Below are 16,501 nucleotides of genomic sequence, written 5' to 3'. Positions count from 1 at the left end.
GGCATGGAAATATACCTGGATACTACATGGAATCCTATCTCAATCAATTGTATTTATTAAGTGATTTTTGGTACAGAGCACTGTGCTAAGCACTGGGAAGAGCACAATACAATAGAGCTGGTAGACGTGACCCATTCCTTTAAGGGGTTTATAGACTAGTAAGAGAGACAAACATTAAAATAAATTACAGATAGGGGAAGGAGCACAGTATAAGGCTATGGACAAAGTGCTGTGCAACTGGGAGTGGGGTGAAAATCAAAGTTCTTAAAGAATACAGGCCCTGATGCTTAGATCAATCAATAAAGAAACGATATTAGTGAGCACGGACTACGTACAGAGCACTGTATTAAGTGCTTGGAAAATTACAGCACATACGACCACTGTGCTCAAGGAGCTCTGCCACTTGTCAGCTTTGTGACTTTGGGCAAGTCACTTAACTTCTCTGTTCCTTAGTTACCTCATCTGTAAAAGAGGGGATTAAAACTGTGAGCCCCACGTGGGACAACCAGATTATCTTGAATCTACCCCAGTGCTTAGAACAGAGCTTGGCACATAGTAATTTCTTAACAAATACCACTTTAAAAAAGGAGCTAACATACTAGTTGGGGAGACAGGCATTAAAAGAAGTTACAAGTAGTGGAAGTGGCAGCACATAAAGATATGGACATAAGTGCTGTGTGTCTGTGGCTGGAGTGAGAAAAAAACGTTTCCTAAGGGTACTGATTCAAGTGTGTAGATGAAATAGAAGAGAAGTCCAATAGAGTGGGGAAATGAGAGTATATTCAGAGGAGGCTACTTGGAGGAGATGTGATTTAGTAGGGTTTTTAGAAGGGTTTCAGAGAAGCAGCGTGGCTCCCGGGCTTGGGAGTCAGAGGTCATGGGTTCTAATCCCAGCCTGGCCACTTATCAGCTGTGTGACTTTGGGCAAGTCACTTAACTTCTCTGTGCCTCAGTTACCTCATCTGTAAAATGAAGATGAAGACTGTGAGCCCTGCATGGGACAAACTTCATTACCTTGGATTCACCCCCCCCCCCCCCCAGCACTTAGAACAGTGCTTGGCACATAGTAAATGCTTAACAAATGCCAACATTATTATTATTATTATTATTATTATTATTATTATTAAGATGGTGTGAGTAGAAGCCACATGGCCTAGGTCTTGGAGTCAGAGTACCTCAGTTTTAACCTGACTCTGACACTGCCTGCTGGGTGATCTCAACAAGGCATTTAACCTCTCTGGGCCCCAGTTTCCTCACCTGTAATATAGGGATTAAGAACTATTCTCACTCCTACTTAGACTGTGAGGTGCTGTTATCTTGTATCTACCCCAGAACTTGGAACTGTGTTTGGCACATGGTAATTGCCAGACAGATGCCCCAATCGTTATTTTTTGCTTCTGTACCTGGGTCAAAATGCAATCCTCCCTCCTGTCACCCCATTACATTATTAATTTTCTTGAGATTGGTTATATCTCTTTGCCAGCAACCCCCCAACACTAATAGCAGACTCAGAAGATGCTCAGTTTGGTATGTTGACTTTGCACCATTCTTCACTCTCACAGGCAGCTCATGACATCTCCCAGACCATGTCTAACATCACGACAGTGACAGAAATCATCCTCCTGGGATTCTCCGGCATCTGGGATTTGCAGCTGATCCACACTGCATTGCTCCTCCTGGTCTATCTGGCAGCCCTGATTGAGCATATCCTCATCATTGCCATCACTATCCTTGACCAGCATTTGCACATCCCCATGTACTCATTTGTCAACAACCTGTCCATCCTTGGCTACATCTCCATCATAGTCCCCAAATTCATCTTCAATTCCCTCACAAATATCAACTCCATCTCTCTGCTGGGCTGGGCTGCGCTGCCCAGGTATTCCTCATATTTTTACTAGGTGGATCAGACGTGGCCCTGCTCACGGTGATGTCCCACGACTGCTATGTTGCCATCTGCAGCCCCCTGCAGTATGGGATCCTCATGCCCCATAGGGCCTGTATACGCATGTTGGTTGCCTCTTGGTTCAGCAGCTGTTTGAATGCCATCATGTACCCAGCCAGCACCTTCTCTCTATCCTTCTGTGGCCCCAACACTGTCCACCAGTTCTTCTGTGATGGTGCCCAGTTGCTAAGACTTGCATGTTCCACTGACCATATTCCAGAAGATGTGAGTTTAGCCATCAGCAACGGCTTAGGTTTCTTCTGCTTCGTGCTCATCGTGGGCTCCTAGGTCCACATATTCTCAGCTGTGCAGAGGATGCCGTCAGCGGAGGGCCCTCCAAAGCCTTCTCCACCTGCATACCCAACCTGGTCGTCGTCACTCTGTATGTCACGTCTGGCATGTCTGCCTACCTAAAGCCGATATCAGACTCTCCCTCTGCACTGGCTCTGCTGGTGTCTGTGTTCTATGCAGTGGTGCCCCCTACTCTTTATCCCCTCATCTACAGCTTGAGGAACTGGGACATTAAGGCAGCTATGGGAAGGCTGCTAATGGCCAAAACATCTCACAAAGGAAAAAAATCTATCGGATAAAAAGTCCTTCTCCATGGACTGCCCCGACCATGGCTCTATCTTAACCAGTCTTCACTCCAGAATGGATTTACCTCATCAGTGTCTGGGTGACTAAGTGGAAAGTGCACTAGCCTGGGCGTCAGAGGACCTGGATTCTAGTTCCGGGTCTGCCACTAGCTGTAGTGTGACATTGGAAAAGTCAATAAAACTTTCTGTGCCTCTGTTTCCTTTTCTGTACAGTGGGTATGAAATATCCATTCTCTACCTACTTTGACTGAGAGCATATGTAGGGTAAGGACTGTGTTTGAACCCTAAAAACGGCATCTAATACAGTGTCATATGGTAAGGGCTTAATAGATATCACAATTATTAACATAATAAGGCTTGAAATCTTGACCAGTGGTCAAGAACACTCCAAGGAGGGGTCCAGAAAAACCACAGACTACAATTCTTATGCACTCCACTCCTTACTACGGTGAGAGACATCTTTCTTTCCCTACTCTTCTCTTCTCCCCTTCCCCATTTACACTGCCTCCTTCCCACTTCCCCCTTGTCTTTATTTTCCTCTCAAACGACGAGTGAGCAGTCAGTCTGAAGCACAAATGGAGAGTTTGGGGAAAAACGGGGAGAGAATTCTGAAGACGTGAGATGGAGTGGGAAAATCTGGAATAGCTCTTGTTCTGTTTGTTGTTGTTAGAGTGTAAACACCTGGTAGGCAGATTACATACCTCTCCTTTCTGTTTACCTTTCCAAATGCTTCATACTGTGCATTGCAGCTACTGGAACCTCAATAAATACTATTCCAAATCAATCAATGGTGTGTATTAAGTGCTTACTGTGTGAGGAGCACTGTACCAAGTGCTTGGGAGAGTACAGTATGATAGCCTCGGTAGACAAAATCCCTTTCCTCGGAAGTCTCACAATCTTAGTAGAATGAATCAAAGTAAGAAACTCCAACTGCTCATACCCAGAAGAGAATTGATCAATCATTCACTGGTATGTATTGACTCCTTACTCTATGCTTAGCACTTACTAGTCACTTGAGATGGCACAATAAAATATAGTTGGTAAACATGATCTCAGGGGTCTGACTCACAGAACCCATGGCAGTTTATTAATTACTGGTGGTAGGATTGAGCTCCTTGTGGTCAAGGATCATGTTTACGAACCCCTAACACATTTTCTTTTCTGGTTATTGATCAACCCAACTATTCTCTCATTGCAATCGATGCTGCAATTTACCATCTGTCTGTGCTGAATTTTCAAGTATGAGGATAACCTCACTAGCGCAAATCAGCCACTATCTTCCCCATGGCCCTATTGAGAATTTCATGTTATAGTCAGGTTTACAACTCCAGTCTGTCTGTCCAGTCATGAAAAAGACAACTGTATCATTTCTCTATTGTGTAACTGTTGTTGTCCTGTATTTATCTGTTTCTTGTTACCGTGTGCTACCCTTGGCTTCCTCAGGTCAGGCTCCATGACAAAGAGGGGAGCCTTGGGCTGTTTCCCCTACCCCAGGTCCCAAGAAGTCCAGCACCGAGAGCCTCTGCTCTCATGGGACATCCTCGGGTTGCCGCAGCAGTTTGTTCCCTGCTCCCTCCTTTTCTCCTGTCCAAACCGCAGTCTGAGTTGAACTCCTGTGACCTGCAACACATACCGAGAACCATGCTGTCTGCTGTTATCAAGGGATGAATGAACTTAGCAAGTCAGGGTGTCATAGAAGGGAAAGGGAGAAGAAGAAAGGAGGGCTCATTCAGGGAAAGCTTCTTGGAGGAGATGTGCCTTAAATAAGGCTTTGAAGGGGGAGAGAATAATTATCTCACTGATATGAGGAGGAAGGGCATTCCAGGCCAGAGATAAGGCATGGGCAAGAAGTTGGTCGTGAGATAGATAAGGTCAAGGTACAGTGACAAGGTTAATATTGAAGGAGCAAAGTGAGGGTGCTGGGGGTGTAGTAGGAGAGTAGCAAATTCAGGTAGGAGGTGGCAAGGTGATTGAGTTCTTTAAAACCTATGGGGAGGAGTTTTGTTTGATTCCGAGATGGATAGATGACCACTGGAGTTTCTTGAGGTGTGGGGAAACATGGCATAAACATTTTTGTAGAAAAATGATCAGAGCAGCAGAGTAAAATGTGTACTGGAGTGGGGAGAGACAGAAGGCCGGGAGGTCAGGAAGGTGGCTGACATAGTAATCAAGGCAGGGATAGGATAAGTGATTGGATTAATGTGGGAAGTAAAGGGCAGATTTTAGTGATGTCGTGATCATGGAATCAATAAGATTTCGTGATGAATTGGAATATTTAGGTTGAATGGGAGACAGGAGCCAAGGATAATGTCAAGGTTTACTTGTCATTGAAGAGGGGTTAGAAATACAGACACAGTGATCTAGAGAGGATCTGCCTCTAGAAACTGTTTGTGTAAGAGGATGTCTTCATCAATCAATCAATCATTCTTACTAATTGAACATTAACTGTGGGCAGAACACTGTACTAGGCACTGGAGAAGTAAAATAGGGTTAATAAACATGATCCCTGACCCCAGGAGGCTTTCAGTCTGGTAGGGAAGAGTTATGGTTCCTCCTTGCCATGCTTTGGCTAGGCTTGTGTCTGCTGGGTTGGTTTCAAGGTGCTGAAGTACCACGTTATCATGGTCAATCTGAGACTGAGGAGAAGGCAGAACAAGTTCTTCCCTGGTTGTTTCCTGGGAAACCAGGTGGCCTGTCCCATTGGCACGTGCCTGAACTCTGGAGACACTTCGGGAGTTGTACAGCTCCCACTTCTGGGACTTTACAGTGGACAACGCTGTGCCAGTCACAGAACAGTCTAGCCCCAGGAGAGAATCTATGGTACTTAAAATCAAAATTATTTTACAGTGAGCGAACCTCCAGAAGACGCGATTGATGTCCTGCAGACCCACAGGATGAGGAGAGCAGCAGGGGCAATTGAGAACGTACCCACCACTTGTAAGTGAGTTTCTCCTTTAATGTATGGGGTTGATCAGCACCCACTCCAAAAACGATTCTTAATGCTGAACTAAACACGTTATCAATAAGATGTGGGAAGAGACCCCTCTCTGGTCCTTAGTAGGGGAAATGAGGGCTTGAGGGGGGAAGGACTCTTGGAAGAGATGTGATTCTTATAAGGCTTTGAAGATAGGGAGAGTGATAGTCTGCCAGATATGAAGAGAAAAGAGTCCCAGGCTAGAGGCAGGATGTTGGCAGAGGTGAGGTTAAACAAGATCGAGGTACAGTGAGTAGAGTTGGCATTAGAGAAGCGTGTAGCCTGGGTTGTAGTGAGTATGATACCAGGTAACATATGAAGGGCAGGACCGATTGAGAATTTAAAATCTGAGAGTAAGTCATTTCTATTCGATGGGGAGGGGGAAGGGCAACAACTGGAGATTTTTGAGGACTGGAGAGACCAATCAATCGATTAATCAATCAATTATATTTATTAAGCACATACCGTGTGCAAACGACTGTAGTAATCATTTGGGAGAGTACAATATAACAATAAACAGACACATCCCCAGCCCACAACGAGGTTACTGTCTGGAGTGGGAGAATGATGTTAATATAAATAAGTAAATTACAGGCATGTACATAGTTGCTGTGGGGCTGATTGAGGTGTAAAGAGAGGGTACAAATCCAAGTGCAAGTGTGATGCCGAAGGAGTGGGAGAGGAGGAAATGAAGGCTTAGTTAGGGAACACCTTTTGGAGGAGATGTGCTTGTGATAAGACTTTGAAGGAGGGGAGAATGATCATCTGTCAGATCTGAAGAGTAATGTCACTCCAGGTCAGACACATAATAATAATAATGATGGCATTTGTTAAGCGCTTACTATGTGCAAAGCCTGTTCTAAGCGCTGGGGGGATACAAGGTGATCAGGTTGTCCCACGTGGGGCTCACAGTCTTAATCCCCATTTTTCAGATGAGGGAACTGAGGCTCAGAGAAGTTAAGTGACTTGCCCAAGGTCACACGGCAGACATGTGGCAGAGCTGGGACTCGAACCCATGACCTCTGACTCCCAAGCCCGTGCTCTTTCCACTGAGCCATGCTGCTTCTCTAATGTGGATGAGAGGTTGACAGTGAGATGCATGAGTTTGAGTTGCAGTGAGTAAGTTGAAGTTAGAAGAGTAAAATGTCTGGGTGGATTGTATTAGGTAATCAGGGAGGTAAGGTAGGTGGGAGCAAGGCAACTGAGCACTGTAAAGCGGATGGTAAAAGTTTCCGTTTGATGTGGAGGTTAATGGGAAACCACGGGAGGCTCCTGAGGAGTGGGCAGATGTGTACTGAACATTTTTCTAGAAAAGTGATCCTGTCAGCAGGGTGAAGTATGAACGGGACTGGGGAAAGACAGGAGGCAGCAAGGTCAGCCAGGAGGCTGCCGCAGTCACCAAGTCAGACTACGATGAGTGATTGGATCAACAAAGCCGCAATTTGGATGGAGAGTTAAGGATGGGTTTCAGTGGTGTTGTGAAGGTAAAACCAACAGGATTTGGTGACATATTGAATATGTGGGTTAAATGAGAGAGATCTCGATGATAATGGCAAGGGTACAGACTTGTGAGACAAGGAGGATAATAGTGTTGACTTCATTGATCCTCAAGAGCTGGGGGAGGACCGAGTCTGGAGCAGAAGATGAGCAGTTCTGTTTTGAGTTTGTTAACTTTGAGATGACAACTGGAAATCCGAATAGAAATGTCTTGAAGGCAAGAGTAAATAGGAGACTGCTGAGAAGGAGAGAGAATCAGGCCTGAAGAGGTAGCTTAGGGAATCATCCATGTACAGAAGGCAGTTGAAGTCATGGGAGCAAATGAATTGTCCAAGACAGTGGGTGTTTCTGGAGAATAAAAGGGAATCTAGAACCTATCCTTGAGGGACTACCACATTTAGAGGGTGGTAGGCAGAGGAGCCTGTGAAAGAGATCAGAAAGGAGTGGAAAATTAGGAGAGGACAGTGTCAGTGAAGCCGAGATAGGATAATGTTTCCAGAAGAAGATTTTGGTCAACCGTGTTGAAGCCAGCTGAGACATCAAAGATGATTAGGATGGAGGCCTTTGGATTGGGCAAAAGGAAATCACTGGTGACCCTAGAGAAGGCAGTTTCATTGGAACAAAGGGGGAGGAAACAAGATTAGAGTGAATCAAGGAGAAAATTGGAGGAGAGGAAGCAGACAACCTGTTCAAGGAGTCTGGAGAGGAATGATAGAAGGAAGACAGGACAATAGGTGGTGGTAGTTGTGAGGACAAAGAGGGCTTTTTTAAAATAGGGGTTATGTGGGCACATTTACAAGCAACGAAGAAGAAGCCACTCAGAAGTGAATTGTAGACGATGGGGTCAAAAGCACTGGTGGAGGGTGTAAATTTTGGGAGTAGGTCTACTCTTTATTACGATCCCTGTCAATTAAGGGCAGTGGATGCCTTTGCGTGAGGGTGCAGTAAATACATACCGACTCAATGACATGGAAATATATCTGGATTCTTCCTGGAATCCTATCTCAACCAATTGTATTTATTAAGTGCTTTTTGGTGCAGAGAACTGTACTAAGAACTGGAAAGAGCACAATACAATAGAGCTGGTAGACATGATCCCTTCACTTAAGGGGTTTATAGACTAGTAGGAGAGACAAGCATTAAAATAAATTACATATAGGGGAAGCAGCAGAATATAAGCCTATGGACAGAGTGCTGTACGACTGGGAGTAGGGTGAATATCAAAGTTCTCAAAGGATACAGACCCTAATGCTTAGATCAATCAACAAAGACACAGTATTAGTGAGCACTTACTATGTGCAGAGCACTGTACTAAGTGCTTGGAAAATTACAGTGCAAATGACCATTGCACTCAAAGAGCTCTGCCACTTGTCATCTTAGTGACTTTGGGCAAGTCACTTAACTTCTCTGTGCCTCAGTTACCTCATCTGTAAAAAAGGGGATTAAAACTGTGAGTCCCATGTGGGACATCCTGATTACCTTGCATCTACCCCAGTGCTTAGAACAGCGTATGGCACATAGTAATCACTTAACAAATACCATTTAAAAAAAGGAGCTAACATACTAGTTGGGGAGACAGGCATTAAAATAAATTACAGGTAGTGGAAGTGGCAGCAAACAAAGATATGATATAAGTGCTTTGTGTCTGGGGGTGGAGTGAGAAAAAAACGTTCTCAAAGTGTTGGGTACTGATTCAGCTGTATACATGACACAGAAGAGAAGGCCAAAGATTGGGGAAATGAAAGTATAATCAGCAGAGGCTACTTGTGATTTAGTACAGGTTTTAAAGTTGGTGTGAGTAGCAGTATCGCTACAGTAGCTGCATGGCCTATAGGAAAACCACAAGGCTGGGAGTCAGGGGACCTCTGTTTTAAACCGACTCTGCCACTTGCCTGCTGGGTGATTTTAGCAAATCATTTAAACTCTATGGGCCCCAGTTTCCTTACGTGTAAAATGGGGATTAAGAACTGTTCTCCCTCCTACTTACACTGTGAGGTGTTGTTTATCTTGTTTCTACCCCAGCACTTAAAACTGTGTTTGGCACATAGTAAGTGCTTAACTGATACCACAGTTATGATTTTTTGCTATTGTATCTGGGTCAAAATGCACTCCTGCCTCCTGACACCCCATCAGATTATAAATTTTCTTGAGAATGGTTATAACTCTTCTCCAGAAAACCCCCAACACTAATAGCAGAATCAGAAGATGCTCAGTTTTGGATGTTGACTTGGCACCATTCTTCACTCTCACAGGCAGCTCATGACATTTCCCAGACCATGTCTAACATCACGAAGGTGACAGAATTCCTACTCCTGGGATTCTCCGACGTCCGGGAGTTGCAGCTTATCCACACTGCGCTGTTCCTCCTGGTCTATCTGGCAGCCCTGTTGGGGAATCTCCTCATCATTGCCGTCACCACCCTTAACCGGCACTTCCACACCCCCATGTACTTCTTCCTCAAGAACCTGTCCGTCATTGACCTCGGCTACATCTCCGTCACTGTCCCCAAATCCATCTTCAATTCCCTCACGAATGTCAACTCCATCTCTCTGCTGGGCTGCGCTGCCCAGGTATTCCTTATATTGTTATTCGCTGGATCAGAGATGGCCCTGCTCACAGTGATGTCCCACGACCGCTATGTCGCCATCTGCTGCCCCCTGCACTATGAGATCATCATGCCCCACGGGGCCTGTGTACGCATGTTGGCTGCCTCTTGGTTCAGCAGCTGTTTGAATGCCATCGTGTATACAGCCAGCACCTTCTCTCTATCCTTCTGTGGCCCCAACACTGTCCACCAGTTCTTCTGCGATGGTGCCCAGTTGCTAAGACTTGCATGTTCCACTGACCATGTCCCAGAAGACGTGAGTTTAGCCATCAGCATCTGCTTAGCTTTCTTCTGCTTCGTGCTCATCGTGGTTTCCTACGCCCGCATCTTCTCAGCCGTGCTGAGGATTCCATCGGTGGAGGGCCGCTCCAAAGCCTTCTCCACCTGCCTGCCCCACCTTGTCGTCGTCACTCTGTTCGTCACGTCTGGCATCTCTGCCTACCTAAAGCCAATACCAGACTCTCCCTCTGCACTGGACCTCATGGTGTCTGTGTTCTATGTTGTGGTGCCCCCTACTCTTAATCCCCTCATCTACAGCCTGAGGAATCGGGACATGAAGGCAGCGATGGGAAGACTGCTATGGCGAAAACCTTTCCCAAAGGAGAAACCATCTATCGGATAATAGTTCCTTCTCCACGCACCGACCTGACTATGCCTCTGACTTAGCCAGTCTTCACGTCAGAAGAGTTTTACCTCAGCAGTGTCTGGCTGACCTAGTGGAAAGAGCATTGGCCGGGGAGTCATAGGACCTGGATGGTGGTCCTGGCTCTACCACTGCCTGCCGTGTGACATTGGAAAAATCAGTAAAACTTTCTGTGCTTCTGTTTCCTTATCTGTAAAATGGGGATGAAATACCTATTCTCCTATTTAGGCTGAGCGCAAACTCTTTTTCTTCCCTTATTGACACCCGTGCCCATCACCCACTTCAGCTGTTCCGGATATTTAACTCCCTCCTCAGGCCCCCTGTTCCTCGCCCTCCTCCATCCCTCACCCCCAACGATCTGGCCACCTACTTCATTAGGAAAATTAACACCTTCTGGTCTGAGCACCCCAAATTGACTCCTCCCCCTTCTCCATCCCCCTGCTCTCACCCTTCTCATTTAGTTTCCCATCATTCCCAGCAGTATCTTCAGATGAGATCTCCTCCCTCCTCTCAAATGCCACCCCATCCACCTGTGCTTCGGACCCCATTCCCTCTCATCTTACAAAAATGCTCACCACTTCCCTCCTCCCCTCCTTAACTTCCACCTTCAACCACTCACTCTCTAATGGTTTCTTCCCCTCTGACTTCAAACATGCCCACGTCTCCCCATCCCCCAAAACCCACTCTTGACCCCACTGTCCATTCCAGTTATCGCCCTATCTCCCTCCTACCTTTCCTTTCCAAACTCCTAGAACGATACATCTACATTCACTGCCTCGAATTCCTCAACTCTTACTCTCTCCTAGACACCCTCCAATCTGGCTTCCGTCCCCTCCACTCAACCAAAACTGCCCTCTCAAAGGTCACCAATGACCTCCCTCTTGCCAGATCCAATGGCTCCTACATTATCCTAATCCTCCTCGACCTCTCAGCTGCCTTACCATCCTTCCCGTCTCATAAGCCCGCAACCTTAGTGTCATCCTTGACTCCGCTCTCTCATTCACCCCACACATCAAATCCATCACCAATATCTGCCGGTCTCACCTTCACAACATCGTCAAGATCCACCCTTTCCTCTCCATCCAAACCCCTACTTAGTTGGTACAATCTCTCATCCTATCCCGACTGCATTACTGCATCACCCTCCTTTCTGATCTCCAATCCTCCTGTCTCTCCCCATTTCAGTCTATAATTCACTCTGTTGCCAGGGTTATCTTTCTACGGGAACGCTCTGGGCATGTCACTACACTCCTTAAAAATCTCCAGTGGCCTATCAACCTTCGCATGAAGCAAAAACTCCTCACTATTTGCTTTAAAGCTATTCATCACCTTGCCCCCTCCTACCTCATCTCCCTTCTCTCGTTCTACAGCCCAACCCTCTTCCTCCACTCTGCTAACCTCCTCAATGTGCCTTGTCCCCTTCTTGCCGGTGACCCCAGGCCCACGTCCTACCACTGGCGTGGAATGCCCTCCCTCCACACAACCGCCAAACTAGCTCTCTTGCTCCTTTCAAAGCCCTACTGAGAGCTCACGTCCTCCAGGAAGCCCTCCACCTGGTCCTGATCCTTCTCCTCTGTCTAGTCCTGACCCTTCCCATCTGCCTGGTCCTCGCCCTCCTCCTCTACCTGTTTGTGGCCCTCCTTCTCTACCTGATCCTGGTCCTCTCCTCTGCCTTGTCCTGGCCTATCTCCTTAAGCAAGTCGTTGCCCTTCTCATCTGCCTGGCCATGGCCCTCCTCTTTCACGTGGTACCGGCTCTGATTTTCTGCCTGGTCCTGGCTCTCCTACTATGCCTAATCCTGACCCTCCTATTTTTTCTTGTCCTGGTCCTCCTCCACTGATTGGTCCTGGCCCTGGCCCTGGCCCTCCTCCTTCACCTAGTACTGCCTCTAGTTTTCCACCTTGTCCTGGCCCTCCTCCTCCCTCTGGTCCTGACCCACCTCGTAAGCCTTGTCCTGGCCCTTCTTGTACGTCTAGTCCTGGCCCTTCTTGTACGTCTAGTCCTGGCCCTTCTCCTCCACCTGGTCCTGGATCTCTTACACAGCTTGGTCAGGACGGTCCTTCTGTGCTGTTCCTGGCCCTCCCTCTCCACCTGGTTCTGACCATCTCCTTCACCTTGTCCTGGTTCACCTCGACCTCGTCTTGGCACTTGTCCTCTACCTGGTCAAGGTCTTCCTCCTCCACCTGGTCCAGGCCCACCTCCTTGGCCTGGTCCTGGCCTTTCGCTTCCACCTAGTCCTTGCCCTCCTCCTTCACGTGGTACTGGCTCTTCTTTTCCACTTGGTCCTGACCCTCTTATTCTATTTCATCCTGGCCTCCCTCCACCGGCTGCTCCTGGCCCTCCTCCTTCACCTGGTACTGACACTCCTTTATCACCTGGTCCTGGCCCTCCTACTGCACCTGGTCCTAACCCTCCTACTGTGCCTGGTCCTGGCCCTTCTACCCCACCAGGTACTGACGGTCCTACCACGCTGTTCCTCCTAGTCCTGGTCTTGGCCCTCCTCCTCTGCCTTATCCTGGCCCACATCCTCGGCCTGGTCCCGGACCTTCTCCTCCACTAGGTCCTGGACCTCCTAGCCCGCTTGAACATGACAGTCCTTCTATGCTATTCCTACCCCTCCTTCTCCCCTTGGTCCTGGCTTCTCCTCTGCCTTGTCCTGGCCCACACCGACCTGGTCCTGGCCCTTCTCATCTACCTGGTCGTGGCCCTCCTCCTTCACCTGGTACTGGCTCTCCTTTTCCGGCTGGTCCTGACCCTCCTCCTCCCCCTGATCCTGACCCTCTTCCTAGGCCTGGTCCTTGCCCTCCTTCTCTGCCTTGTCCTGGCCCACCTCCCCGGCCTGGTTCTGGCCCTTCTTGTCCACCTGGTTCTTGCCCTCCTCCTCCAAAACTTGTTGTGGTCCTCCTTCTCCACCTGGTGCTGGTCCTTTCATGCTTTGTCCTGGCCCTCCTATCCCATCTGGTACTGGCAATCCCAGGACCAGGTCGAGGAGGTGGGCCAGGACAAAGCGAAGGAGATGGCCAGACGAAGTGGAAGAGAAGGGCCAGGAGTATGAGGGTCAGGACCAAAGGCAGTAGCAGGGCCATGACCAGGCAGAAAAGGTGGTCCAGGACAAAGTGTAGAAGAAAGCCAGTACCGTGTGAAGGAGGAGGGCCAGGACTAGGTGCACGAGAAGGGCCAAGACGAGAACCAAGACAAGAACCAGGCGCACCAGGAAAAGGTGGAAGATGAGGGCCAGGAACCGCGCAGTAGGACTGTCAGTACCAGGTGGGATAGGAGGGCCAGGACTGGCCGAGTCGGAGGGTCAGGACCAGGTGGAGTAGTGTAAAAGAAGGGCCAGTACCAGGTGAAGGAGGAGGGTCAGGCCCAGCCGGTGGAGGAAGACCAGGACCAGAAAGAATACGAGAGTCAGGACCAGGTGGAAAAAGAGAGCCAATACCAGGTTAAGGAGGAGGGCCAGGATTTGGTAGATGAGAAGGGCCAGGATATGAAGGACTGTCATGACCATGTGTCGTAGGAGGTCCAGGACTAGGTGGAGGAAGAGGACCAGGTGGAGGAGGAGAGCTCACCTCCTCCAGGAGGCCTTCCCAGACTGAGCCCCCTTTTCCCTTTCCTCCTCCCAATTCCCCCCGCCCTACCCCCTTCCTCTCCCCACAGCACTTGTATATATTTGTACAGATTTATTACTCTATTTTACTTGTACATATTTACTATTCTATTTATTTTCTTAATGATGGGCATTTATCTTTAATTCTATTTGTTCGGACGATTTTGATACCTATCTACATGTTTTGTTTCGTTTTATTTTCTGTCTTCCCCTTCTAGACTGTAAGCCCGTTGTTGGGTAGGGACCGTCTCTATATGTTGCCGACTTGTACTTCCCAAGCGCTTAATCCAGTGCTCTGCACACAGTAAGTGCTCAATAAATACGATTGAATGAATGAGGAGGGCCACGACCTGGTGGAGGAGGAGGGCCACGACCAGGCAGACAAGAAGCACCAGGACTAGGCCGAGGAAGTGGACCAGGACAAGGCAGAGGAGGAGGCCAGAACCAGGTCTAGGAGGTGGGTCAGGACCAGGGGGAGGAGGAGGGAAAGGAACAGCATAGTAAGACTGCCAGTAGCAGGTGGAGGAGGTGAGACAGGACCGAACAGAATAGGAGGGTCAGGCTCAGGCAGACCTGGAAGGCCAGGTCCAGGTGGAAAATGAGAGCCAGTATCAGGTGAAGAAGGAGGGCTATCACTATGTAGATGAGAAGGGTCAGGACCAGGTCGTGGATGTGGCCCAGGAAATGGCAGGGGGAGAGGGGTAAGACCAGGTGGAGAAGGAGGGCCAGGAACAGCACAGAAGGACTGTCATGACCAAGTGTTGTAGGAGGGCCAGGACCAGGTGGAGAAGGAGAGCCACGACCAGGTGGAGGAGGAGGGACAGGTAGGTGGAGGAAGAGGGCCAGGACCAGGCAGAGTAGGGGGATCAGGACCAGGTGTAAATGGAGAACCAGTATCAGGTGAAGGAGGAGTGCAAGGACCACCTGGTAGAGGAGGACCAGGACTTGACAGAATAGAAGGGTCAGGATGAGGCGGAAAAGGAGAGCCAGTACCAGGTGAAGGAGGAGGGCCAAGACTAGGTAGATGGGAAGGCCCAGGACCAGGTCGAGGAGGTGGGCCAGGACAAGCCAGAGGAAGGGGGCAAGGACCAGGCCTAGGAGGTGGATTAAGGCCAGGGGTAAGAGGAGGGCTAGGAATAACGTAGAAGGACAGTTAGTACCAGGCGGAATTGGAGGACCAGGACTAGGCAGAGAAGGAGGGTCAGGACCAGGCAGAGTAGTAGGGCCAGGACCAGGTATTAAAAGGAGAGCCAGTACCAGGTGAAGGAGAGTGCCAAGACCAGCCGGTGGAGGAGAACCAGGACCAGACAGAATAGGAGGTTCAGGACCAGGCAGAGGAGGAAAGCCAGGACCAAGTCGAGGAGGTGGATCAGGACCAGGGGGAGAAGAGGGGCCCGGGAACAGCATAGTAGGACTGTCAGTACCAGGCAGGATAGAAGGGCAGGACCAGGTGGAGGAGGAGGGCCAGGACCAGGAGGAAAAGGAGAGCCATTCGAAGTGGAGGAAGATGACCTGTACCAGGTGGAAAAGGAGAGCCAGTACCAGGAAGAAGCAGGAGTGCCAGGACCAGCCGGTGGAGGAGGACCAGGACCAGACAGAGTTGGAGAGTCAGGACCAGGCAGAGTAGGAGAGCCAGACCCTGGAGATTTGGGCTGATCCTGGGGTTCTGCTACACCGGGGCCAGGGCACCTGGGCCACTGGTGATCTAAGGCTATGGGGTTATGGGGCTACTTGGACTCAGAGGCTCTAGGCTCTGGGACTTCTGGAGATCTGGGGCTCTGGACGTTTGAGATTCCTGGGGCTCTGGACTCTGGAGCTCTACAGTTCAGGGGTTATGGAGCACATGGGGCTTTGGGGCTCTGTGTCTTCGGAGCACTGGGGTTCCTGGGTCTATGATACTCTGGGGCTTAGGGGCTCCTGGGGTTCTTGGGATTCCAGGGTTCCCGGGCCCCATAACTCTCTTAGTTTGTTAATGGTATTTGCTAAGCTCTTAAATATGTGCTAGCCACTGTACTAAGCACTGGGATGGATACAAGCAAGTTGGGTTGGAAACAGTCCCTGTCCCATGTGGGGCTCACAGTATCAACCCCCGTTTTGCAGACGAGGGAACTGAGGCCCAAAGAAGTGAATTAACTTCCCTAAGGTCACACTGCAGACAAGTGGCTCTGGGGCTTCAGGGGCTCTGGGGCTCCCTGTGTGCAGAGGGTTTGGGAATCTGGGGCTTTAGGCCTCCTAAGACTCTGGGGCCTTGAACTCTGGGGCTCTGTCACTCCTGGGGCACTGGGAATCTGGGATTCTGGGGCTTTGGGGCTATTTGGACTCTGGGGTTCTCTGGGTTCTGAAGTTTCTGGATCCCTGGGAGTCTTGGGACTCTCAGGCTCCTTGCACCATTGGTTCCTGGGTCTCTGGGACTCATGCGGTTCTTGGGACACCAGGGCTACCAGGGCTACCTCTGGGGTTCAGGGGCTCTGGCGCCTGAGGGATCCTGGGTCTCTGGAGCTCCTGGAGCTCTGAGACTAAGAGGCTCCTGGGGCTCTAGGGCTCTGGAATCCGGGGCTCTGGGGCTCCTGTGTCTCCTGGACAAAGGGGTTCCTGGGGTTTGGGGGACTTCAGGGCTCCTTAGGCTCTGGGGCT

At 49.2% G+C, this 16,501-nt stretch overlaps 1 protein-coding gene across 1 annotated transcript; it reads left to right on the top strand.

The window, feature by feature from the left end:
* Positions 1–9,282: 9,282 nt before the first annotated feature.
* LOC119941528 (olfactory receptor 14A16-like) lies at positions 9,283–10,239 on the top strand (the record flags this gene model as incomplete). The annotated part of the gene is made up of 1 exon (XM_038762021.1): positions 9,283–10,239. A coding segment is annotated over one exon (957 nt), but the record flags the coding sequence as incomplete, so codon positions are not given.
* Between the last annotated feature and the right edge of the window lie 6,262 nt (positions 10,240–16,501).

This window comes from Tachyglossus aculeatus, chromosome 2, assembly GCF_015852505.1.
Source record: "Tachyglossus aculeatus isolate mTacAcu1 chromosome 2, mTacAcu1.pri, whole genome shotgun sequence".
In the NCBI taxonomy this organism is placed as follows: Eukaryota; Metazoa; Chordata; class Mammalia; order Monotremata; family Tachyglossidae; genus Tachyglossus; species Tachyglossus aculeatus.
Note: the sequence above shows the minus strand (reverse complement) of the source record. Positions and strands in the feature narration are given on the sequence as shown.